This window comes from Macrobrachium nipponense, chromosome 39 (assembly GCF_015104395.2).
Source record: "Macrobrachium nipponense isolate FS-2020 chromosome 39, ASM1510439v2, whole genome shotgun sequence".
Taxonomy (NCBI): Eukaryota; Metazoa; Arthropoda; class Malacostraca; order Decapoda; family Palaemonidae; genus Macrobrachium; species Macrobrachium nipponense.
The window spans coordinates 34,306,606-34,331,488 of NC_061099.1; the positions used below are offsets into that span (position 1 = coordinate 34,306,606).

General features: G+C 40.6%; 1 protein-coding gene across 11 annotated transcripts in view; it reads right to left on the minus strand.

The window, feature by feature from the left end:
• The window catches only part of LOC135210287 (myotubularin-related protein 4-like), a 125,558-nt gene that overhangs the window by 18,427 nt on the left and 82,248 nt on the right, over positions 1–24,883 (minus strand). For 7 of the 11 annotated variants that reach the window (XR_010313488.1, XM_064243162.1, XM_064243165.1 and 4 more), the window contains 4 exons: positions 21,321–22,253; positions 12,646–12,751; positions 11,170–11,280; positions 6,979–7,184 (listed from right to left, as the gene is read on the minus strand). Coding sequence is in view for 8 of the 11 variants with exons in the window: in XM_064243162.1 (XP_064099232.1) it covers positions 6,979–7,184; positions 11,170–11,280; positions 12,646–12,751; positions 21,321–22,253 (1,356 nt within the window). In the remaining 3 variants the exon portion in view is untranslated. The remainder of the gene's footprint in view (positions 1–6,978; positions 7,185–11,169; positions 11,281–12,645; positions 12,752–21,320; positions 22,254–24,883) is intronic. The other 4 variants (XR_010313490.1, XR_010313489.1, XM_064243164.1 and 1 more) reach the window with 1 other exon arrangement.

Consider the following 24,883-nt stretch of genomic DNA (forward strand, 5'->3'; position numbering starts at 1 on the left):
GACTTCTGGGTTTTACACAATGTCATAGTTCATTGCGTCCAAGGAAGATGAGATCTGTTCACCTAACAAACCAATCCATCCACTCATGTAGGTTTGCTATCATTCCTCTCCCCCTTGCTAAAGAGAGGAATGTCCTGCTATTGATAGGTATCTTACTGATACTAACCCTAACAGTATGGCCACTTCACTAACCTGTACCTTGTCTGTTCCAGCTTATGACGGTACTCCCTTCTTACTGCCCTAAGTAAAGGAGGAGACAGAAATTTGAAAAGGAAGGAAGCCAGTTAACTCCTCCATTTCACATTTATACCATCATCTTAGACAAGATACCACTGACCTGCCAGGGGTACTGAATGAGTTACACCATTTGTTGAGCAGCCACCAAAGGACACAAGGAAATTGTGTCCAAGGACCTCTGGGCAACCTTATAAATATACAGGAAATTGAAAATCAGTTTCCATAACAAAGAACCCACTCTCAAATTTCAATGAACAGATAGACACCTCCTTAACATTGCTCAATTTTGAGCTTCGATACAATCACAGACCAACCGTCACGATCCTTTTAACAGAAATGTTCTTAAATGCCAGACAGCCCATATTCCTCTGATGACCTACTCTTCTGTATAATCTCATTGGTACAACTTGACAAACAAGGAGTAGGCTTGACCGATCGCCTCTGTTTGGCCTGTTCCTTTAAGTCTACAACCTTAATGTTCTAGGTGACTTTGACAAGTCAAAGCCGGTCCTGCTGAAGGCCTCTCACACATACGCACACCGTACTGAACATGACTAAGAAATGTATCTGTCATCATGACCTGTGCTGCATAGACTCATTATCCCGGATTCCGGGGCAAATTGGAACTCATGTTCCTAACTACATTTGAGTCTACGTCAAAACCCTGGTTGTTGAGTACTCTCACACTACCACGGTCAGAGGAAGACCCTCATCCACGGTCAGTTTCCTGTAACGTGACTAATGTATGTGTCTGGTGGTATTCTGTCAAGTCTACTCTGATACAGAGTATGTTTTCACTTATCAGACTGGAGTTCTTATGTGCCCCATCCAGTTCACTGCTTCTTATTAATCTGAAGATTACTCAGTGTGAAGCGATATTCACATGCCCAATCACCAATCCAATGCATATCACCATATATGTAAACATGTAATTACAGAGATGCTTCACTCTGTTCTGACAACCTCTCCACCAGATAATTGTCTACCGACCGAATGCCTTTAATGGACAGAAACCTCCTCTCTACAGGCAGTCACAGCCAAAGAGTCATTCTGTATATGTGAGCTAACGACCATTGGAGTCTTGTTACGTCTGAGGTGACACTACACCCAAAAACCTAGAAATATTAGTTCGAAAGGGGATACTGGTCAACCTCCAGACCTCGAGATATTAATTCTACCTATCTGTGGTGCCTCTTCCCCACACAAAACTGGTAGCAATGATTGTGCTACGATAAACTTTATCAGTCACTCATCCTGGGTCCTCCTTAATTACTGGCACCCATCCTTCCGTTCGGGACATGGCAGAACAGGTAGAACCCAAAGCTTGCGTAACCTCCAGGTTGTTCCCAGTATCGCAAATGGAATCCTCAGGCTCCTCGAAGGGTGAAACCCCTGAGACATCTATTACATGGTTTAACCATTATACGAGTTCCTCTCTGGGAGAGTGGTCTGTGTACTCCCCTGCCAAACCAGTGGACTGAGGTCCTATTCCCATCTCGGCCAATGCAGAGTCAGAGAAACTTATTCCTGGTGATAGAAAATTTGTTAACAGGATATGGCTCATTTTTCTACAAGTAATGTTAGTTCGCAACCACGAAACACCTTATGCGGTGACCTGTTACAATATACGGCATATGTTCAATATGCTACCCTCTAAAGGGAAATCCTATATTGCCAGAAACCATCGTGGTGCTATTCTCGAGTAACCTAGAGCAGAATTGTACCCAACGTCACTTCATCCTACCTCACTCTCGAAGAATGGGAAACTCCCCACTTTCTCCTTCCAGATATGAGGAGGTTCTAATGCCTTGCTCTAGCCAACTGGATCTCGAACCCTCTACGTAAGGTTCAGTATAGAAAGTAGACCAGTATGGAAGAGACCCATTTGCAGATTGTGGGTTAACCAAGCCAACAACCACTTGGACTAGTCTAAGTTAAGTATACGTATCTTAGTTTTACCAGACCACTGAGCTGATTAACAGCTCTCCTAGGGCTGGCCCTAAGGATTAGATATTTTTACGTGGCTAGGAACCATTTGGTTACCTAACAACGGGACCTACAGCTTATTGTGGGATCCGAACCACATTACATCGAGAGATGAATTTATATCACCAGAAATAAATCCCTCTGATTTCGCATTGGCCGAGCCGAGAATCAAACTCAGACCACCAGATTAGTAGTTGAGCGCGAAGTCCACTCGTCCAACGGGAAACTTTGGACTAGTCTAAGTAGGTATAGTCAATTAAGAATTGACTAACTTAATTTAAGTTAGCAAGACCAGGTTGACCCTGGCTTGGTTAGGTTAGGCTATGTTAACCCTCCCAATTAGGCTAGGACCCTGGTTTGGTTAGGTTAGGCTATGTTCACCCTTCCAATTAGTCTAGGACCTTGTTTGGTTAGGTTAGGCTATGTTAACACTTCCAATTAGGCTAGGCTAACTCCTCCCATCACTTAGGGTAGGTTAAGTCCATCCAAAATGTACTCTTAACTAGGCTAGGCTAGTATAGACTAGCTTAATCCAGAAACTAAATGACTTAGGTTAGGGTAAAGTCGTTCAAGAACGTTTGGGCTATCCATGCTAGGCTACAACCACAACCTTCTAGGCTGAGGTGGTAAAAATGTTTCGAATGGGTAGCCTAGGCGCTAGTCTACGCTCTGCTATACTTATAACCTTACTAATTTGCCCAACCTAAGATAGTAAGGGTATATTCAAGCAGCCAGACCATGTATAGTAAGGGTATATTCAAGCAGCAGACCATGTTAAGTCATCAACCCACTGCTAGGCTAAGTTGACATGTACGACATGTATGTCGGAACCACCTACCCTATGAGTTAGGCTAAGCGGACCAGGGTAAGCTAAGAATTGTACCACTCAGACTAAGCTAAGATAGTAACTGCTGGTCCGAAAACTAAACCGCAACCATTAGCTGGTCCAAATCAGCACATACATACCCGAACCAGTTAGTTCGGACAGTCTAAGCAAATAGCTACTACTCAGATTAACTAAGATAGTAGTAGTAGACTCGGACTGGCTGGAATAGGCTACGAATATAACCACTTGTTAGGCTAAAAGGTATGACCCAATTATCCTGGCTATAACATCTTAGGCTACAAGTGCCCTACTTAGGATTGGCTACCTTAAGTGGCGAAAGAAAGACATTCACCTCTTCCTTTTGACTTAAGTTTCCATTCGACTTCATTAAGAAGAATGGTTCTACAGTACTTTCGAAGGAACCAATCTTTCGATTAACTGTAACTACTTGTGTAAGAGTCAAAGCATTTGGTCAATATTCTTATAGGAAGAAACCAACTTATACCAACAAGTATTAAATCATGGGAATTCTTCTTACCTGTAAAGGTTTGAAGTTTTCTGGAGTCAACCCAAAGCATGCTAATTCCCACCATTTAGGCTGCATACGATTACTAAGAGGTATCCATATCCTTCCATCAATCCGCGCATTTTAAGTGTTGTAAAACGGACTCTACCCGACTAGAACAAGGTAATTCATACACTTTCGTATCCTTTTTCAAACCAAACACCATGTCAATCCCCGAGGGAATCATGCTGGCAGGTGTCTCAGAGCTCCCTGAAAGGTTATTAAATTCATTAATCAACTCAATCACCTCCTCCTACAAAGCCAGAAACTCTTGGTATTTCCTTCCCTCCGGTTTTAACGCACTGTGTTCAGCCACAGGAGACGTTAACTCACTCCTACCCTCCGACAAACGTCCGGGTGCGTCATGGCCGCCCGACCATACGGCCGCGGCATCTTTGATCTTTAATGGCCACTGGTGGCTTGATCTCGAATAGTCAGGAGGATTTGAGAAGGTATCTATTTGCATACGTCATGGTCGTCCAACCATACGACCTCGGCATCTTTGATCTTTAAAGGCCGCTGATGGCTCGATCTTGAATATATATAGACAGTAGGATTTGGGAAGATATCTGTTTGCAATCCTACATACAAATATGCGCAATTTTATCATATTGCATTATTCTGACGCCTAGAGTCCATTGAAAAATTTGTAAAAGCATCGGCGTGTGTATCAAGTTTAGCAACGGCATTGTAGTCTCTCTTAGACTCTTTGTAGTCACCGCTGGCAACTCTACGTCGGCCGCTAGCCCAGCGACTGTCGACGCTTCACTCGTTCGGACTCTTGTAAAGCTTCGTCCGATTGCTTTGAGCTTACCAGCCACTGACTTCTTGATTTATTTGCTGATTGGGCTGTGACAGTTCTGGTTCGAAGATGAAGAAGAATTTACTCTTCTCTTGTCCCGAGGATTAGTCACGAAATCCTGTATCCTCCGCGTGACTGGTACACTCAGTGACGCCATCGAACTTAGCTATGACACCATCTAGGGGAAGAAGATGAATCACGCCTTTTCTTTTTTGCTTACTTGGCCATTTTCACCTCTAGATCTTGTTTAATCTACATACTGTGTGTACCAATGAGTCAGAAAGCGTATTAGGTTCTGGAGGCAGCGAAATAGATGGAGAATCAGTAGGCTGCGACGTCATGACTACCGCCATTTGCGAGCGGTTTTGGTTATGACAAACACGCTTGATGGAAGTGCGAGGCTGTTTATGGTACTCTTGCAGCCAAGATCAAGAGACTACCTTCTGTGGCATTTCTACTTTACAAGGATGTGACAGTCCTGGCTCGATGATGAGAGAAATTATTCTTCTCCTCTTGGCACGAGGATCAGTCACGATGTCCCCGATTCTAGCCTTTCCCAATTCTTCACAGCAGCCACACTAGACTAAATTTCCAATATTATTCACTTGTTCGAGAATAACAGCTACTTCTTGTGCTGTCATATAATAGGGATGTAACAATCCTGGCTCGAAGATAAAGAAGAAACTTCTCCTCTTGGTTCTAGGATCAGCTACGAAGTCCCCATTCTTCCAGGATTGGCAGGAGAACGCACTGGCATCAAAGCCCATCACCTAAGCTTGCTGACGCCTAAGCGGAAGGATACAGAGGAAAGACTTGTGTCTTTTCATTATGTGACTTACTTATATCTCCTAACACATGTAATTTCTCTCAAAAACAATGTGCATTAAAAATCTCCAATCCGAAAGCATAGTTGTTAAGTACTCTTGTACCTCAAAATGAAAATGGAAGCATGTCTTCGTGTAGGCCGCAGCTGTGAAGTGACGTCATGGCGGTCGCCATGTTTATGACTTCACCGAGTATCTGGAAAGGGAAGCTAGCAACCTACCAGAAGTGCAAAGCTGTTGCTGTTATTCTCATAGGCATAGCAACCTGACATTAAAGGCTGCCTTGTTGCACTATCTTCTTCTTTACAGATGGCGACGCATATCAGGATAATGGACATCCATCACGGATGGCAGCACGACGTTATACACCAAACCAACTGTCCTACTTGGGTTGGTTCTCCTGATAAGCCTAACGCCGATCACACACCTGCATCCTCTCTACCCACGTATCTTGAACGAAAACAAGATGGCGACACACACCTCTCTCCGCAGGGAAAGGAGCACAATTAGTCATAATTACTTCCCAAAGCACATCCAGATACATCAAAGCTTTGGATTACAGGCAGTCCATATAAATATGCGATATTCCAAAGCACAGGTAACTAATTAACCGTACCTTAAGAGTTTTTTCCCCTACGACTTACTACACGATGAGTACCTCGACGTCGAAACCGTCGAAGAAAAATCAGGGCGTTTATCTGCTTCTTGTGATATCCAGGAAGTCTCGCAGCATGAGAAGACATGTTCAAATACCTGGGAATTCCAAACAACAAATTGAAAACAACAGGGGGAAAACTAAACCGGCTTTAAAAGGACGGAGCAAAGCACGTCCTCACTTAAAGGCAGTAAGAAAATAACTAACGGGGTCACGAGTTAATGAGGTGTATGTGGGTGGCCCGACATGTCTCGTGACCAAGCACCGATGCCAATAGTCCCTTGCGTGTACAATTATTTTAAACTTTACCGGTTTCCAGCTGGCGCTGAGTATTTATCCTAATGTTAAGACCGAAGGTTTTTCATATATGAACAATTGAGTATTATGTACAAATAATCATATGACATTGTTCCATGTACCATATTTCTTCTATAATGAAATTACTCCACTTTTCATAAACGACAGCAATTAACAATCAATTCTTCAATTTCCATTTCAATAAAATAGCATCAATGCAATTATGGGAATGATGTGGTAAGTTATTGACAAATATCAGGAGTACCGCAGATAACATCAATGCACTTATGGTAATGCATTGGTAAGTTATTTACTAATATCAGGAGTGCCACAGATGTTAAAAAGATGTAAAATAAAGGCCACAGGGGAAAGAAGACACAAAGGAACACTGCTTTGAAAGTTTGTCTGAGGGCAATTCACAACTACAGAGCAATTCAGCTTAGCTACTCACCAATACAGACATCTACCTTACATGATGACCCAGGTTATTTATTTACTTTTATGCTGCCTTACACTCAAGTATGAACTTAATTTTAAATATTACTGTCTCAATGAAATTAATTTGATTTTGGCCATTCCTTCAGGTTCACTTTTTAACAACGTTCCCAAAGACTCCACTGAATGAAACTAAAATTCACCCAGAAACCTTACTTGATGGTACTGCTGATTACAGTGGAAATCCTTTGCAAGCTACATAAGCTCTTCAATCATATCTTAGTATTTAGCTTTCCAAGACTAAACACTTAACTATATCTACTTCAAAAAATGAACAGAATCATCCTTCACCTGGGAACTGACCTGCAGTGGTGCTTTCGCCGACCAATCCAAAACTGAGTGCTGCAACCAGTGCAAGCATCAACTGCATGATCTGGTACCCAAAGGGTGGGTCGGGCTTCACCTTCTTCAACAGCTTCCCAAGAAGTATCTGAGACACCAGACTCTTGACCCACTGAGCCACCCGAGCCTGACCCAACACTCTCAGGAAGAGACACCTGTAATGCAGATTAAAAGAAATCGAGTGAGTATATGATAAAGCCATGATAGTCTAAGGGAAAAACTGAACAAAGAAAGAAAAATTAGGTAACCACCAAACAAGAGTAACTTCTACCCACAATGAAAACAACCAAAACTAATTGTGTTTTTTATTCTAACATAGAATCAAACACTCGTACATTGCAAGTCTTATCTGGTTCTACCAACAAATCAATTTTTCGAGTCGCCACCTGTTAAATGGGTTGGGGCATGAAACAGAATCTGAAAATCTCATAGCTTACAACTGTATATAAAAAAAGATTTTTCATGTGCTGTAGAGATTAACCTTATCTAAACCCAAAACTAGATAGATGATAGTGAATATGATTCTCAGACTCTTGTACATATATTAATGCCATAAGTTACAACACAATGGAATTATAAAAATTATAATTTGGTTCATCACCAGAGGTTGTTGGATATAAGCAATGAATTACTGTTAACAGAAATACAGTGTGTTGTTAGAGCTACAATTTACAAATTTATCTTTGTCAAAATTCTCATCCATCTCTGGGCAACAACACATTACTGACATGAATCACATTTTTTCATACCTTAGGAGGAATTTGATTTTCAAAAGTTACTGGTTAAAATAATTAGATATAAATGATTAACAATAGATAGCATACCAGATACTAATGCCTTTACGAGTAGGATCTAAAACCATTACAAGAGATAATCTCAAAATAATCTTGAAATACTAACGGGACATGTTACATGAAGGCTATCGTGCCCAGTTTAGGATACTGGTAGAGTCCTGAGATTAAGAGCACCACTGCATACCCGAGTCAATCACACAATTTCCCAACTGTACTTGTATAGCAGGTTAAAATATCACTACACTGGCACCTCAATTTTCCAGACCTCAACTTAATGGATCAATCTCAATTTTTCTAACAAAATCAAGCAAGTGAGCTAATCTCAGATCTGAAACAAACACAACCAATACTAGTCTGTCTAATCCTTTATTCAAACTATTTCAAAGTTTTTCTTTAATAATAAATATCAAGCATATCTAAAAATTTTATTTGTAGGCCTTTTAAATGGAGTAGCTTTCAATGCTGTGTCAGTGCAAATTCCTTGACATGTCCATGCAAAAATTTTCTTAAGACAAAAATTTCACATATATGTGCTATAGAATCTGCCAAATTTTCAAGTAAGTATTCATTGGTATACAAACAGGATAAAGCATACAGTGCAAGGCTCTAAGATTCAATCTGAAATATTCATATACTTAAAAAATTAACATGTGGTAGATTAACACTCAAACAACCAAGAGCAATAGTATATATATTTACAAATGACAGGATGTTAATTCTGGGTTTTTACAGATTTTTTTCTGAATATTTATATTTAATGGGTTCTGGCCTTGGAACAACCACCCTAACTTAAGTCATTGGAAAATAAAAAATGAATGAATTACAACAATTCTAAAGATAAAAATTCCTGAAAGTAAAAGGAAATTGAACAAAGGGAAATGATAGCTAGGAAAGAATTGTATACAGTGAGCCCTCGCTACTTCGCGGTTCGACCATCGCGGATTCACGACTTCGCGGACTTTTTTCATTACATATGTATATATTGTAAAAGAAATATATCGCGGATTTTCCAGAAATTTCGAAAATAGCCGCGATATATGAAGACCCCAAATATTTCGTTAATTCCATTAATAATTAGTAATATCTGCTCTTACTGATGGTTCATTGCATTACATATGACATAATTCAGTACAGAAAGAAATAAAACACGAAAAGAGAATGTGATCTTACGATAATTCAGTATACGTAGTAAATTAAATCGAACATGAAACGCAAATCAGATGAGTCAGAGGCCGTTTAATGAAACTAACACTTCTTTGTCCTATCTGTTCAGAAAATAAACGTTACGTCAATCCCCAGCCATTGTTGCCAAATCTTGAGGGCTACAAGAACAGTTAATTACTATTTACGTATCATATAGACTAATTAAAGTAAACGTATCTTTAAATAGGCTTATATACGTATTATTAGTATCAACAAAACATTTACTGGCATGAGTCAGAGGCCGTTTAATGAAACAAACACTTCTCTGTCGTATCTGTTAAGAAAATAAACGTTACGTCAATCCCCAAGACCATTGGCAAATTATCTCATTTGCCAAGACGTCTCTCTCTCTCTCTCTCTCTCTGTGTGTGTGTGATCAAATTACTGGATAAAGTGTCTCTCTTTGGATACTTGGAATTTGCGTTGTAATCTAACCAGAAACTTAGTTTTGTTATTATTACTGGAAACAAGCAATGATTTTTTCATTATTTGCACTTTTGGACTGTTATAAACTTTGCGCATCGCAAGCTAGTATTCATTCGCTCGGAAACTAGTTCCACATATGAGGCGTCACTAAAAAAATTCGAAAAATACGACATAAAAAGTGTCGAAAATCATCATAACCTCAATGGATTTTTATCATAGTATGCGTTTTTTAAGTCATTAACTCGGAGCGTCGGAAGACGCCTCTCTCTCTCTCTCTGATCAAATTACTGAATACGTAATGTCTCTCTTTGGATACTTGGAATTTGTGTTGTAATCTAACCAGAAACTTAGTTTTGTTATTATTACTAGAAACAAGCAATGATTTTTTCATTATTTGCGCTTTTGGACTGTTATAAACTTTGCGCATCCAAGCTAGTATTCATTCGCTCGGAAACTAGTTCCGAATATGAGGCGTCACTAAAAAACACAGAAAAATAAGACATAAAAAGTGTCGAAAATCATCATAACCTCAAAATTTTTGTTGTAATCTAACCAGAAACTTATTTTTATTAATATACTGTGCTAAACTATAAAGGATTTTTATCATAGTAATCATTGGCTGCACAGTAGAAGACATCATCAGCTTCATCATCATCATTTCTACTGTGCAGCAAATTCATCGTCATCATCATTCAAGTTTTTCTTCAACTTCTTTCGTGGTGAGTACAGTAACAATCTTTATTTTTTTATACTTTAATATCCTAACATTTTATTATTTGTGCCTGTTTTAGTTTAGGGTACTGTAGTACATGCATTAAGTGTTCTGTACATTAAAGGGTGGTTTGTTAACAGTACTACATAAAGGGAGGGTTTTGTAAGTCTGAATATACATGTTAAATAAATACGTAAATATGGTGTCCCTACTTCGCGGGATTTTCAGCTATCGCGGCCGGGTTTGGAACCTATCTACCGCGATAAACGAGGGTTCACTGTAGTTCTTTCACCAATAATAATTATGCACTATCTCATCTGTCAAGAATATTAAAAAAACTTTAAAAAATTGCAGTTTTATTTCTAAACCATACATTCCTTTTTATCAAAGTCACGAGAAGTTCTCACAAATGAATGGCATAAATGGTAGCTAATAAAATAAAAAACCTATGAGACAGGGGGTTTTAGAAAAACAATTAGCGCCATAGTAAACTGCAAAGCATATTAAAAAGAACTCTGTCTAAACTTGTCAGTTCCTAAAATGCATATAGAATTTTGAAATTTAGATGAACCAATTACTTTTACAACAGGTTTTAGAGCTTCATTCAAAAGATCGATGCTCAAGTAGCAATGATAAAAAGTCTATAAAATTTCAGTCCCTGGCATCAGCAAGGGCATACACAAAGTAAAAAAGCTAAATTAATCAACAAAATTTAGGGAAATATTTCAAAAGTAGATCTAATAGTAAAAGCAAAAACCATCATTATAAAGTTTATGTAGCATAAAATCCTCTAGTGTAAAATCTTTACATAGAAAATACTGTACAAGCAAGATTTTACATTAAAAATATACAAAATAATTTACATGCAAAAAATTAGTACATATGCAGCAAGTATTTACAACTGAAGTAATACATTAGTAAACAGAAGAACTATTATCCGTCTGAATTCCACCATTCTGATGCAAGTACATTATCATCAGAAGGTTGCAACTGTTCTTTGCTCACCTGGTCCTCTGTGGTGTCATGGTGGTGGTGATGGCACCGATTATGCAACACCTGATTGCACAAGGCCTGTCTTGTTGTTTGCAGCTCCCTCTTCAGTGCCTCAACTTCAGTCTGATAAAAAATAAATGCATTGACTATTTTACCAACAACAAAGTTCAAATTATACAAATTGAATAAATTAACACTCATTAACTCAAGTCTTAAAATTCCTTAAACTTTATTTAAAGGTAAAGTGCCTCATTCATGAAAGGGGGAAGATTTTAACAGCTTATGAAAGACCTCTGTAATCATACAAGTGTGAACATTTTTTCAGATTAGTTTCTTCAAGACTCTATGCTTTGGGCATGTGAAGTAAAGGGACCAAAAAAAGTACCAAGGCCCCCTTGCTAGCCTGATTAAACTCCAATTTACAACTAACAAACAGCAAGGCCTTAAAAATCCAAGATAAAGACCACAGATAATGATCTAAACCTGGAGTACAATTGTAAAATAGGAATTTCACGACAATAATCTTCATGCACTCACTTTAAAACTATATATACTATAATCATACAGATATTCACAAAATATCACTGGTACAGCACACTCACCAATTATGGACATAGTAACAGTTTCTTATTGCTCACTTTATTTGCAAAGGTATAAAGCTGGTTTTGGTTAGAGTTTGCAGCTGAATATCTATCTTTCATCATATGTTCAAAGTTGAAAATAATTAAAAAGAGTCAAAATGACAGTGCGCCAAGATTTTCTGACTGAAGACATGGAATCTCAAAGGTGGGAAGAACAGGCATTTGATGTCAATGTCTCATCATCAGATATAAAAAGCAGATGCCTAAAAATAACTTAAATCTTTCTTAAGGTGGTTTCAAGATATTGCTTAAAAATCCAAAGTTTTTGTATATAGTATAACCTAAATGCAGTCATTACCCAACTCATGAAGTAGTTACATATGTTTTGAACAGCTGTTCGTATCTTGAATTGTTAAGTTTGTTTTTAATAAGTGCATATTTTTTTCTTGAGGTTTACATTCCCAAAATAACTGGTGTCATATTATACTATTTTCACTGTATTTCTAAATCATGCAGTATTATTATAAAGAATTACTTTGGATGTTAAAATAAGTAAAAAAAAAATTATATATAAATTTGACTCTTGCAACAAGAATACAAGATAGTTGATCACGCGAAAACTCGTGATAATCTGGGAAAGGGTTCAAGGACTAGGTTCTACTTCCTAGTGTTCTTCTCTTCTTGCGAAAATTCTCACTCGCAGATTAGGAGCGCAAAGAAAAATTTGAGCTGAAAGTGGCAAAGGGGAGCACTTTAAATACACTTAACTTGTAAACCTGTCTGTCCATATCTCTGAATGTCCGTAATTCGGGTGGTGACTGTAAATTATGTTACCCAAAATAAAAGTGTCATAGTTAATCACATTTCCTCAACTGCAAATGACTTACAAAATGTTGCAAGAGCTTACCTGATGTTGCTGAAATATCTGATGTAACCTTTTCATGACTTCATCACTAACATTATGCAAACCATCTACCGTAGCATAGCTGCTCCCTCGACTCTCTCCTCCAAATCTGAAAAACAAGAGCAACTGAAGTGCTTTCCCAAAATCCCATTTGGGCTGAAATAAGCTCAATGCATTCATAATTTCCTTTTGCATATAAATAAATTTTTTCAGAGTTCTGATGAGCTTTATTATAGCAGTATAAGAACCCTAATCACCTGCTCTATCAATATCAGTGTAAAACTAAAATTTTTTCAAAATACCCAAACAACAGAACAAAATCAAACTATGACCCATATTACTTATTAGTGATAATGCATGCACAGTACATTAAATAAATAGAACTACTTTGATAGAGTAATATGAAAACCAACCAAACCTGCTGCCAGATTTTCTTGCCTTTCCTAAAGAACAGGACATAAAAATAATTGACAAATACAGACCACCATAAACAAATTAATGTTGTCCTCAATAGTATGGACAGTAAGTTTATAAATCACCAACAGACTATACATAACTCTGAGATTCATACACCAAAACTGTCTGTGGTAAACCAATGTGCTGGCATAAAGAGCTTAGACAATTTCCTTTTATAACTTAAAACTTATCTAACTAATAACATACTCTTGGTTTTAAGTCTCATTCCTAGCTGAAACTTTTACTTATGGTTAGCATATGCAAAAATTAAAGAACTATATAAAATGATATAGTTATGATACAATGAAGTTTTGTACATACTTACCCGGCAGATATATACTTAGCTATAGTCTCCGACGTCCCGACAGAATTCAAAACTCGCGGCACACGTGACAGGTAGGTCAGGTGATCAGCCCTCTCCCGCCGCTGGGTGGCGGGACTAGGAACCATTCCCGCTTTCTAACCAGATTTTCTCTTCCACCTGTCTCCTGAGGGGAGGCTGGGTGGGCCATTAATCGTATATATCTGCCGGGTAAGTATGTACAAAACTTTATTGTATCATAACAATATCATTTTTGTACATGCAACTTCCCCGGCAGATATATACTTAGCTGATTGGCACCCTTGGTGGAGGGTAAGACAGCTAAATACTATATATAATTAAAAACAGGAAAACAACATATGTTGTAGGTATAAAGAAAAAAAACCTTGGTTCCTACCTGAACGGGCAGAAGACTTCATGGATACTTGAGTCTGCTTGCCACAAGAGCTTCGGCGAGGATGAGACCTGTGACTGAAAACTTCTGGATTTTGTCAATGGGGGCTAGCCCACTTATTTGACAGTCTTCTACTGGATTGTGCCAATGGGGGCTGACCCACTTACATGGCAGAGCCTTAACCTGTATCATATCAATGGGGACTAGCCCTCTTACATGACAGAGCTTTAGGTACCAATATACAACAAGGAGTACAACAGCCAATCCCGACCACCTGACCACACTAACACTGTTAGAGCTAAGATTTGAAAGGGGTACCCTTCCAGTACCCTCTTCCAATCAACCTTAAAAACACATCACAAACCGTTAAAAAGCCTAACATAAATTAAACTAAATAGGATTAGCTTCAGCTCCCTGCCCCAGCAACGAATCCACAGATACGTATGCTCCAAGTGAAAAGCACTTCTCGTATGTCACCCGTACGTGTCTCAAATAATGAGATGCAAAAACTGAATTACACCTCCAGTATGTAGACTCGACGAGAGTCTGGAGAAAAGTTTTTGTGAAATGCCAAAGAGGTAGCTATGGCTCTCACCTTATGAGCTTTCACTCTTAGGAGCTTGAGGTGCTCGTCCTCACAGAAAAAATGAGCTTCTTTAATTACGTCCTTGATGAAGAAAGCTTGGGCATTCTTAGAAATGGCTCTCTTCGGATCTCTAACCGAGCACCAGAGACTCTCCGTATTACCTCCTAGTTGCCTCTTCCTCTCAAGGTAGAATTTGAGGCTTCTGACTGGACACAGTCCTCTCTAATTCTTTTCCTGCAATCGAAGACAGTCCCTTAATTTCGAAAGTTCCTGGCCATGGTTTAGAAGGGTTCTCATTCTTTGCCAGGAAAAGGGGTTTGAAGGAACAAATTGCCGAGTCCTTCTTGAACCCAACTTTGCCTTCTAAAGCTTGCAGTTCGCTAATCCTTTCGGCTGAAGCCAGAGCAAAGAGAAACAAAGACTTCCTTGTTAAGTCTCTAAAGGAGGCTGTATGCGGAGGTTCGAACTTGCTTGACATTAAAAATCTTAGGACCACATTCAGGTTCTAACTGGGTGGTCTAGCAGTCTTGGTCTTAGAAGTTTCAAAAGACCTGATTAGATCATGGAGGTCTCTGTCTTCTGAAATATTCAGGCCTCTATGCCTGAAGACAGAGGAAAGCATACTTCTATATCCTTTAATCGTGGAGACAGCAAGCTTGCACTTCTCCCTCAAGTAAAGGAGGAAGTCGGCTATGTCTGTTACAGAGGTACTGGAAGAGGATAACTTCTGAGCTCTGCTCCATCTTTGAAACACCTCCCACTTCGACTGGTAGACGCGTAAGGTAGAGGATCTCCTGGCTCTTGCAATAGCCTGTGCAGCTTCGCGAGAAAAACCCCTCGCTCTGAAGAGTCCTTCGATAGTCTGAAGGCAATCATACTGAGTACGGGGAGGTTTTTGTGGAATCAGTCGAAGTGGGGATGTTTGAGAATATCGCTCCTGAGTGGAAGCGACCTCGGAAAATCCACCATCCATTCCAGTACCTCTGTGCACCAATCTTGAGCTGGCCAGAAAGGGGCGATCAGAGTTAGTTTTGCTCCTTCCGCTGAGGCAAACTTCCTCACTACTTCCCTTAAGATCTTGAAAGGGGGAAAAGCGTACCCGTCAATTCCCGACCAGTCCAGAAGAAGACAGTCTATTGCTACTGCCCTTGGGTCTGAAAACAGTGAGCAGTAGTTCTTCAGTCTTGCATTCCAATGGGTTGCAAACAGGTCTAGGTTTGGTCTTCCCCAGAGGTTCCACAGTCTGTTGCAAACTTCTGGATGGAGAGTCCATTCCGTGGGAAGGACTTGGTCTCTTCTGCTGAGAAGATCTGCCCTCACATTCCTTTCTCCTTGGATGAACCTGGTGAGGAGAGTGATGTTGTTCCTTTCCTTGGTCCATAGAAGCAACTCCCTTGCTTTCTTGTAAAGGGAGAAGGAATGTGTTCCTCCCTGCTTCCCGATGTAAGCTAGGGCTGTGGTGTTGTCGGCATTCACTTGCAACACCGATCCTGTGACCTGAGACTCGAAGTGTAGGAGGGCCAGATGAACCGCTGCCAACTCCTTTTTGTTGATGTGCCAGGACACCTGTTCTCCTCTCCAGTTGCCTGACACTTCTCTCACGCCTAGAGTTGCTCCCCAGCCTAACTCCGAGGCGTCTGAAAATAACACTAGGCGAGGGCTCGGTACACGAAGAGACAAGCCTTGGTTGAGTCTGTGTGGGTCCAACCACCAACGGAGATCCTCCTTTATCCTCTCTGTGAGATGGAAGGAGTCCGACAGGTCTTGGGACTTCTGATCCCATTTCTCCCTCAGGTAAAACTGAAGGGGTCTTAGGTGCAGCCTTCCTAAAGAAATTAACTGTTCCATCGAGGAAAGGGTCCCCAGAAGACTCATCCACTCCCTCGCGGAACAATGTTCTTTCTCTAGGAAGGCTGCCACTTTCTGTAAGCAGCGATTTCTTCTTTCCTGGGAAGGAAACACTTGAAAACCCCGAGAATACATCAGAATCCCCAGATAGACAATGCTTTGCTGGGGAATCGGTTGGGACTTCGAGGTTTACTAACAGTCCTAAGGACTGGGCCAATTCCAAAGTCAGTGACAAGCGATCTTTTGACTGGGCATGAATCAACCAGTCGTCCAGATACAAGGAGATCCTTACTCCCTCCAAATGCAGCCAATGCGCTACATTTTTCATTAAGCCCGTGAACACTTGAGGGGCCGTCAAAAGCCCGAAGCATAGAGCCCGAAACTGGAACACTTTCCCTCGTACCATGAATCTGAGGTACTTCCTGGACAAAGGATGAATTGGTACATGGAAATATTCATCTTGAAGGTCCAGGGACACCATCCAGTCCCCTGGACGAAGCGTCAAAAGGACAGAGGATGTTGTTTCCTTCGAGAAATTCTTCTTTATTATGAAGAAGTTCAGAGCGCTTACATCCAAAACTGGCCTCCACCCTCCTGAGGTTTTTGGCACCAAAAACAGCCGATTGTAAAACCCTGGGGAATGGAGCTCTTGTACCTGTTCTATGGCCTCCTTGTCCAGCATTTGTTCAACTAACTGCAGAAGGGCTTGGTTTCACACAGGATCCTAGTATCTTACCGTTAACTCCCTTGGAGTTGTCGTCAAGGGAGGCTTCTCCCTGTAGGGGATTAAGTATCCTCTCTCGAGGATGGAAAGGGACCAGGCGTCCGCCCCTCTCTGTGCCCAGACTTTGGCAAATTTCAGCAGTCTGGCACCTAGTGTGGTCTGGACGACTCGCACTTCATTGGGTCTTCCCTAAAGATCTTCTCGAAGATCTTCCTCTCCTCTCGGGCCTTCTACTCCTGAGAGAGACTTAGTAGCAATCTTCCCTTGAAAGGGCTGCTGGAAAGGAAGCTTCTCCCTCTTAGTCACAGGGACCGCAGGTTTCAATCTCTTGGCCGACTGGGCCAGGAGATCCTGTGTTGCCTTCTCCGACAAGGACCTAGAGATGTCCTTTACTGTCTCTTGAGGGAAAAGGTGGCTTGACAAGGGCGAGTACAGCAGAGAGGACCTCTGGAGAGGAGAGACAGACTTAGCCAGGAAGGAGCTGTATACTGATCTCTTCTTAAGGGCCTGATCCAAAGAGGGACGCAACTTCTGTAGAACCATCCGTGACCGCTTTGTCCAAACAGGACAAGACGCTGGATAATTCGTCCATACTGACAAAGTCAGGGTCCTGAGCCCTCTCGGCCAGAGCTCCTAGGGACCAATCCATGAAGTTGAAAACTTCCAAAGTACGGAAAAGGCCCTTGAGGAGATGGTCCATTTCACACATCCCCCAAGAAGCCTTAGCTGAAAGTAGAGAGCGCCTTCTAGAAGAGTCCACGAGTGAGGAGAAATCCGAATCAGCAGACGAGGGAAGACCCCATGGGCTCCTTGGTATCATACCATATACCTGGCTTTCCTGCAAGCTTGGAAGGGGGTAAGGAAAAAACAGTCTTCCCTGCTTCCTTCTTAAAAAGAAGCCACCCCTCTAAGCCCTTAAAACTTTCTTCATATAAAGGGTAGGGCGCATCCTGACGAAGGAGGGGGACTTCGACAACTTAGTGCTCGAAAGCAGTGATCCTGGAGAGGGAGGGTCAGCTGGACGTAGAGAGTCTCCAAACTCCTGAAGTAGAGGAGCTGCGAGTCTCTTGTAGTCAGACACCCCAGCGTCTTTAGGGGATTCCTCTTCTGAAACATCCTCCAATGTTGCAGCCGGAGAGGAGAGCTTCCTTGGAGAAGAACTCTTAGCAGGAGAGGCGCTTCTCTCCCTAGAAGATTGCTTGGTAGGGGAACAGTGCCTACTTCCATACTTGATCCTGTCCGGAGAGGTGCCTGCTTCCGCTTGAGGGCGCTTGGCAGGAGTAAGGCGCCTGCTGCCAGCCTGGATCCTGCTAGGATCCTGGCGCCTGTCAGGAGAGGCGCTTGTGACCCTTAAAGGGTGGCTGGAAGGAGAAAGGCGCCTGCTACTAACTAGGCTCTTGTCAGGCTCCTGGCGCCTGCCAGGAGAGGCGCTTGCATCCCTTAGAGAGCACCTGGAAGGAGTAAGGCGCCTGCCAGGAGAGGTGCTTGCGTCCCTTAGAGGGCGCCGGCCATGATCCTGGCGCCTGTAAGGAGAGGCGCTTGAGTCCCTTAGAGGGAGCCTCGAAGGAGTAAGGCGTTTACTGCTCTCTCGGATCCTGCCAGGATCGAGAAGCCTCTCAGGCTCTTGGCACCTGCAAGGAGGCGCTCTGTCCATTGGAGAGCGCCTGGACGGAGTACGGCGCCTGCTGCTTCCTTGGATCTTGTCCTGATCCTGGCACCTGCCAGGAGAGGCGCTTGAGTCCTTTACAGGGCACCTGGAAGGAGAAAAGCGCTTACTGCCAACTCGGATACCATCCGAATCAAGGAGCCTCTCAGGCTCCTGGTACCTGTCAGGAGAGGTGCTTCCGCCCCGCGACGCACTCCTGGAAGGTCGCTTAGAAGAGGAGAGGTACTTGCTCGAGGAAGAGCACCTGACAGGAGAAGATCGTCTGTGAAGAGTGGAGATACTGGCAGCAGAGCGCTTCGCTGGAGAGGGGCACCTGCTACTGTCTGAGCGTACGCTAGAAGCAAGACGCTTAAAAGAGCTCTTAACTGGTAGGGAGACATCCTTCCTGCGCGGACGCGCCCTTGGAAAAAGGGCCTACTAGAGCTGATAACTGCTCCTGGAGGCCTACCAGGAATCTCTTCGTAGAAGTCTGCACTCCTTCCAGAGAGGACTCTGGGGATCTAAGAGCTCTCTTCTTCTGTGAAGGAGAATACTCAAGAAAGGGTTCCGGGCTGGAGTCCAAGAAGTCTCCTCTCGGCGGCTTCCAGGCTCTCTTCAGGCGGCTCTCTCCAACTGCGCCTGGGTGAAGACGAATCAGAGTCCGAGAAACACTTCCTCAGGATGCTTTTCCTGTAGCTATCCAAGGCAGCCTGGGACGAATCGACAGGATCTGCCGAAGGGACGCCTAACCGTTGGGGATACTCTACATCCTCCTTGCGGCTGTCGATATTGCTCCTTCCCTGGTCTTGGGAGTTTGGAAGAGGTCTAGGCCTAGGGGCAATGCAGAGCCAGTCAGACACCCCCTCCACTGCACTGGGGACACTGCACATATCACTGTCCTTACCTTTGCTTTCCATTGCAAGCAGCTGCGACTGCAAGCTGCGGATGGAGGCCTTCATAGCAGCCATTTCCGAAGACGAATCCTTAGGCTCGCTGCAGTGGGAAGGGGCTGAAACTATATTAGAGGCAGGAGAAACTACGTTAGTGTTAAGATCTAACTCCTGATCAAAAGAGCAGGACCTACTGGAGCTTCTAACGGAAGCCTTCCTAACTATCCTTCTCCAACTTTCTAATATATGAAGCCAATTCCATTCTTGCTCAGACAACTCTCACATTCGACACAGGTATTATTAACAGAGCATTCATTCCCCTGACACCTTACACAAATAGTGTGAGGGTCTTCCGAAGCTTTCAGTAGCCTCACCTTACACTCCTCTTCATACACACTCTAAACACAGGTGTCACATTAATATCAGACATAATGACAGAATATTCATATCCAAATTCAAAAAACGTCCACAAAAAGCGTATGCCAATCCAAAGATCAATTAACGTCACCAAAGGTCAATCAAAAAAGATCCTCAGCAAGCGAGTAGAATTACAAGCAGGATGAACCAACAAGGAACCAGCAACAGAGAAAATCTGGTTAGAAAACGGGAATGGTTCCTAGTCCCGCCACCCAGCGGCGGGAGAGGGCTGATCACCTGACCTACCTGTCGTGTGTGCCGCGAGTTTTGAATTCTGTCGGGACGTCTGAGACTATAGCTAAGTATATATCTGCCGGGGAAGTTGCAAGTACAAAATCAGCCCTTTATAACCTTTTTTAAATAGAAAGTTATCCAAGAATAGAATCTCTCAAACTTTTAGTTAATAAATATTTTAAAGAAATATACAGATTTATAAACTCCTGTATATATTTGCACCCTAAGGTACTGTGCTGTATATCAAATTTTCCAGCCGATAATAAATACAGACTGTTTATTCATGTCTTTAAACATGTCTGTTATTACATATGAAAATCACATCATTTGATGTTTTCTGAATCTCACAAGGGTTGATAAACAACAACCATTAAAATTTCCTGACTGGTAAACAGAAATTATAAGCATGGTATTCTGATAACTGGCATTTGGTGCTGTCTGCAGTTTTGTAAAATATACGTTAAACTGATAAAGTTAAATAGGGATGATAGAAACAAGTAGGAATATTTTAAAAGCATGAACGAGTATTCTTGGGTCTCTAAGAATACATGGTAGTGGATCACGAGAGTACTCTGGATAATCAGCAAAGGGCTTAAAGGTACAGGTGTTCTTCTGTTCTTTACAAAAATTCTTACTAGAATTAGCGTGCTGAGCAAAATATGAACTTGTGATCCCGTCTTAGTATCTATGAATGTTCAGACCTTGAAATTTTGTAAGTGGGCTAGTGAATGTACACCAAAAACACTTCTCATAAAGGTTTGGTTTGTATCCCCATATGAACAATTACCAGTTCAATCATTTTGGATTCAAGCCTTATGAGAGCTGATTACTATAATTACAATCTTCACAGTACAAAGCTTTTCTACAACTGCACATCTCCAAATGTGCCCAATAAAAATCCAAGAACACAAACTTTATCAAGTGAGTTTTCTTTATGGACCAAAGCATTTACATTAAGGTGAATCTGTGTGTGTAGCAAAATAGTATTGCACTAAAATTACATATACTTTGTCAGTTTATCAGAAAACAGATTGTAAACATTACGATTAATGACAAAAACGAATCCTCAACCTGAAAGCCTATTATTTCTAGTGTTTTAGAATAACTAATTAAGTTTCCTTAAGAAACCAAGCAGTAATTATTAATTTTATTTTTTACCTACCTATCTTCACATGGTGTTGAAGGAATACATGATGAAGGAGTTCGGGAATGCATTGGTGTAGAATAGAGAGAAACACGACTCCCAGGCCCGGTAGTGATGCCTTTTGTAGAAACACCACCTTCCTGCATCAGTCCTGCACTACGCCATGTATCCCCATTACTCGTATCGTCTAGCAACTTCTTACTACGAATACACACACTACACCCAGAGGACACCACTGCTCCCATATGAGAGACAGACTGTTTCTCTCTTTCTTCTTGGCCATTTTCTGTGGAGGCTGCAGCAACTGTACCTTTCTTTGAATTCTTTCTATTATTTACAGTACAAACTTCACTATCTTCAGCTATACCATTCAAGAATGGACAGCACTTCCCATTCAATATTGACTTTGGACTCTCATCACCTGAACGACCATTCAATAGTGGTGTATTTTCATTGTGTTTTTCTCTAGGAACTTTTTCTTCACTAGCAATAACACCCATTTCTGCTACCAAAGTGTCAGTTGAACCTTCTATAGACTGTTCAGCGAGGTCCCTAAACCGGGATCCACTTGGAGCTCTGTTCAGATTAACTGGGTCCTCCAACTCCTTTTTACAAATACCTTTCTCCATTTCCTCCTCATCACTTTCCCCATTACTTGTACAATGTTGTCCTAAATATTCACTTGCCTCCTCCCCATTTTCCACTCCATTTTCATAAATTTCACATGTTAAGACATTGCTACATTCATGAGTTTCAGATTCTTCTACTGAAGGGCATAAAGTTAGGGACTCGTCATTAACTTGATCACCATTAGTTTCACTGACTGAATCCTCTTCATTCACTTCTAACTCTTGATGAACAGGTAAATCATTTCCCCTTTCTTCTAAGTTGGGATCTTCACAGGTTAAATCTGATCCCAGTGCTGAATTAAGCATAGCCATGTTGGGGCAACTGAAAGGAAAGGAAATAAGCATAAAATTAAAATGGAAAAACACATGTCAGTTACCATACAGTAGGATTTTTCAAGCAGTAAAGGGTATCAATACATCTTTTGTGATATGGATACTTGACAAAAAATTATAAACTATATTAAACAATTTATGTTGAACATGTTAAACTTGACCTTATGGCAATATATCTAACAACTAGTTTACTGCCAGTAAAAAGTCAACTGAACAAATTAACAAAAAGTCAGAAACTTGTAAATTTGAGTCTACACTATGAGAATGGAATGTTAATAAAAAAAACAGCCTACATGAGAACCTATTTCACTGATTGTAACAGCAATTTATAAAGGAATAATGTATTAGGATATTTCCAACTTGCAACCAGACTTTCATTCACGCTCTTGACAAACTTCAGATTGAGAGCATTTTCATCACATAATTCTCAAGTGTAATAACTGATAGCCCAGTTGTTAACTGCAATTACACAATACAAATTCAAGAGTTGAATGCAGTACTAATCAAAATTAAAATACTGTACTACTTAAAATAAAAAAAATTCCCTAATATAAAGGCGCTAATATACCCTGAAATCAGTCCCTGACAAGCATTCTTTCCGACTTGTGGAGGGGTGGATGAAATAAAGAGATTTCCTACAACTTCATTACTAAAATTATACTTAAGTACCATATTTTTTAGGAATTAACACCATAATAGTAAATGTTCAAGACTAACATGAATTAATATTATACAACTGGTTAAAAAAATTTAAGGATTTTTTTTTTTTCTTATTTGGTACAAAATCTTACTCTTACCATTGCTCTTAAGATTTGACACTGAAAGCAGCAAGACAATACCTAACCATCAAGTTCCAGAAACAAAAGCTTAAAAACAAGCTACTAAGATGTCAATTCTACTTCGCAGAAGAAACCTAATCTTCCACAGCCACATACCTCCTAACAAACCTGCTTTTCTAACTTGGCAAGGCACCTTACCACAAGCATGTTAGCCAATCTGATGTCTATACTGAACCATTGACTTGTCTTCCACATGCAACCAATATTCACTACGCAAACCTCTTACCGATCGAGCAATTACAAATCGCTGGTCCTTATTATTGCTTATTGTTCTCCTTATGAATGCTTATCTGTCATACTTCAATATGCTTCAGCCACCAACATTCCAAAGTAAGTACACTTCAGTGTTCCCACTTTTTTCTTAAACATTCAAAGGCTACATTTCATTCCAATTACTATCTGCTAATACTTCCAATTACTATCTGCTAATACTTACTCTCAAAATAACTATCCCAGGCTATCAATGCAATTATCCAGTCATCTTCACATAATTTCCTTCAGACCTTAAAAACTATAACTTACCTTCCACAATATTCAACGAAATGCTTCCAATGGTACTATGAAAGCACATACAATACTGTGAAGGTAACTAAACCAAACTAACACTCAAGAGACTACTTAAACTACTGGTTATGCCCATTCTTCAAAGTGCTATCTGAGGAATGGCAGGACTATCTCCTATCTCTGAAAAAAGACAGAATAAACTTAATCTAAACAATCAAGAGACTTTAAATGACTTTATTGTCAGTTAAATACTCCATGTAGAATCAAAGGGAGGATACTCAGTACTGTATAAACTATATTCAACCTAAATATTTTGACAGCAAACTCTGTCATTTCAGTTTAATTTGAAAACAAAGTAGTTTACTAGAACCTGTAAATACCATTTGTAACACAAACATTAAAGCAAGTTTTTGTAATGAGCATTTTTTCAGCAAGAAGCCATCCTCATGCCAATTTAATTTAATCCAAAACCTACTGTTACTGGTACTGTACCATAAAAGCATTAGAGGGTGGGCACTGATTATCATGAAGAATTTAATATGACACACTTATCACAAATCAATGGTACATTTTTCAAGGGAGGAAATCATATACAAGAGCTACAGAGTATCCAAAACCCCTAATACCATGATAGTAACCCACAATGTGATAAGTGACAATCCTCTAGATGAAGACTGTCCATTCTGATCATGTGGCAAGATCACTTTACAGCAAAATGGGACTGAACACATCACTACATTAATAGCACAAAACTATTGTTTGGAGCAAACAAGGAACCTAAAACAAAAATTAAATTTTCCACCAACAACAGGTTGGACTTCATTCTCAAACGGATGGGATGTGGAGGACAAGGCAAAAGAAACACCAAGAAATCTATACAAGTACCAAGTAGCCTAAGAACTGGAAGTAGTAAAATATGCAGCTTTGGCAAAAGGCTTTAAGTGCATTTTAAAAGGGAATAAAATAAGAATAATTATATGTAATTTGCAACTACATTCCAGGAAAGAGAAACTGTTGAGAATAATTCTAAAGAGATAACACTGAAAACTAGAGGGAAAGCCACTGATCATTTAGACAGGTAATTGTCAAAAGATTTCCTTAGCATGACCTTTGACTAACAATTGCTTATTAACTACACTAATCTCTGCATCATTTCACATTCTTACCACAGTAATTATTTTTTGTTCATGAAATAAATCTAACTGCAATTGTTTTTTGCATGAGCTTTTATTATTCATTGGATTTTCACAGCAGATACAAGTCAATTCCAAATACT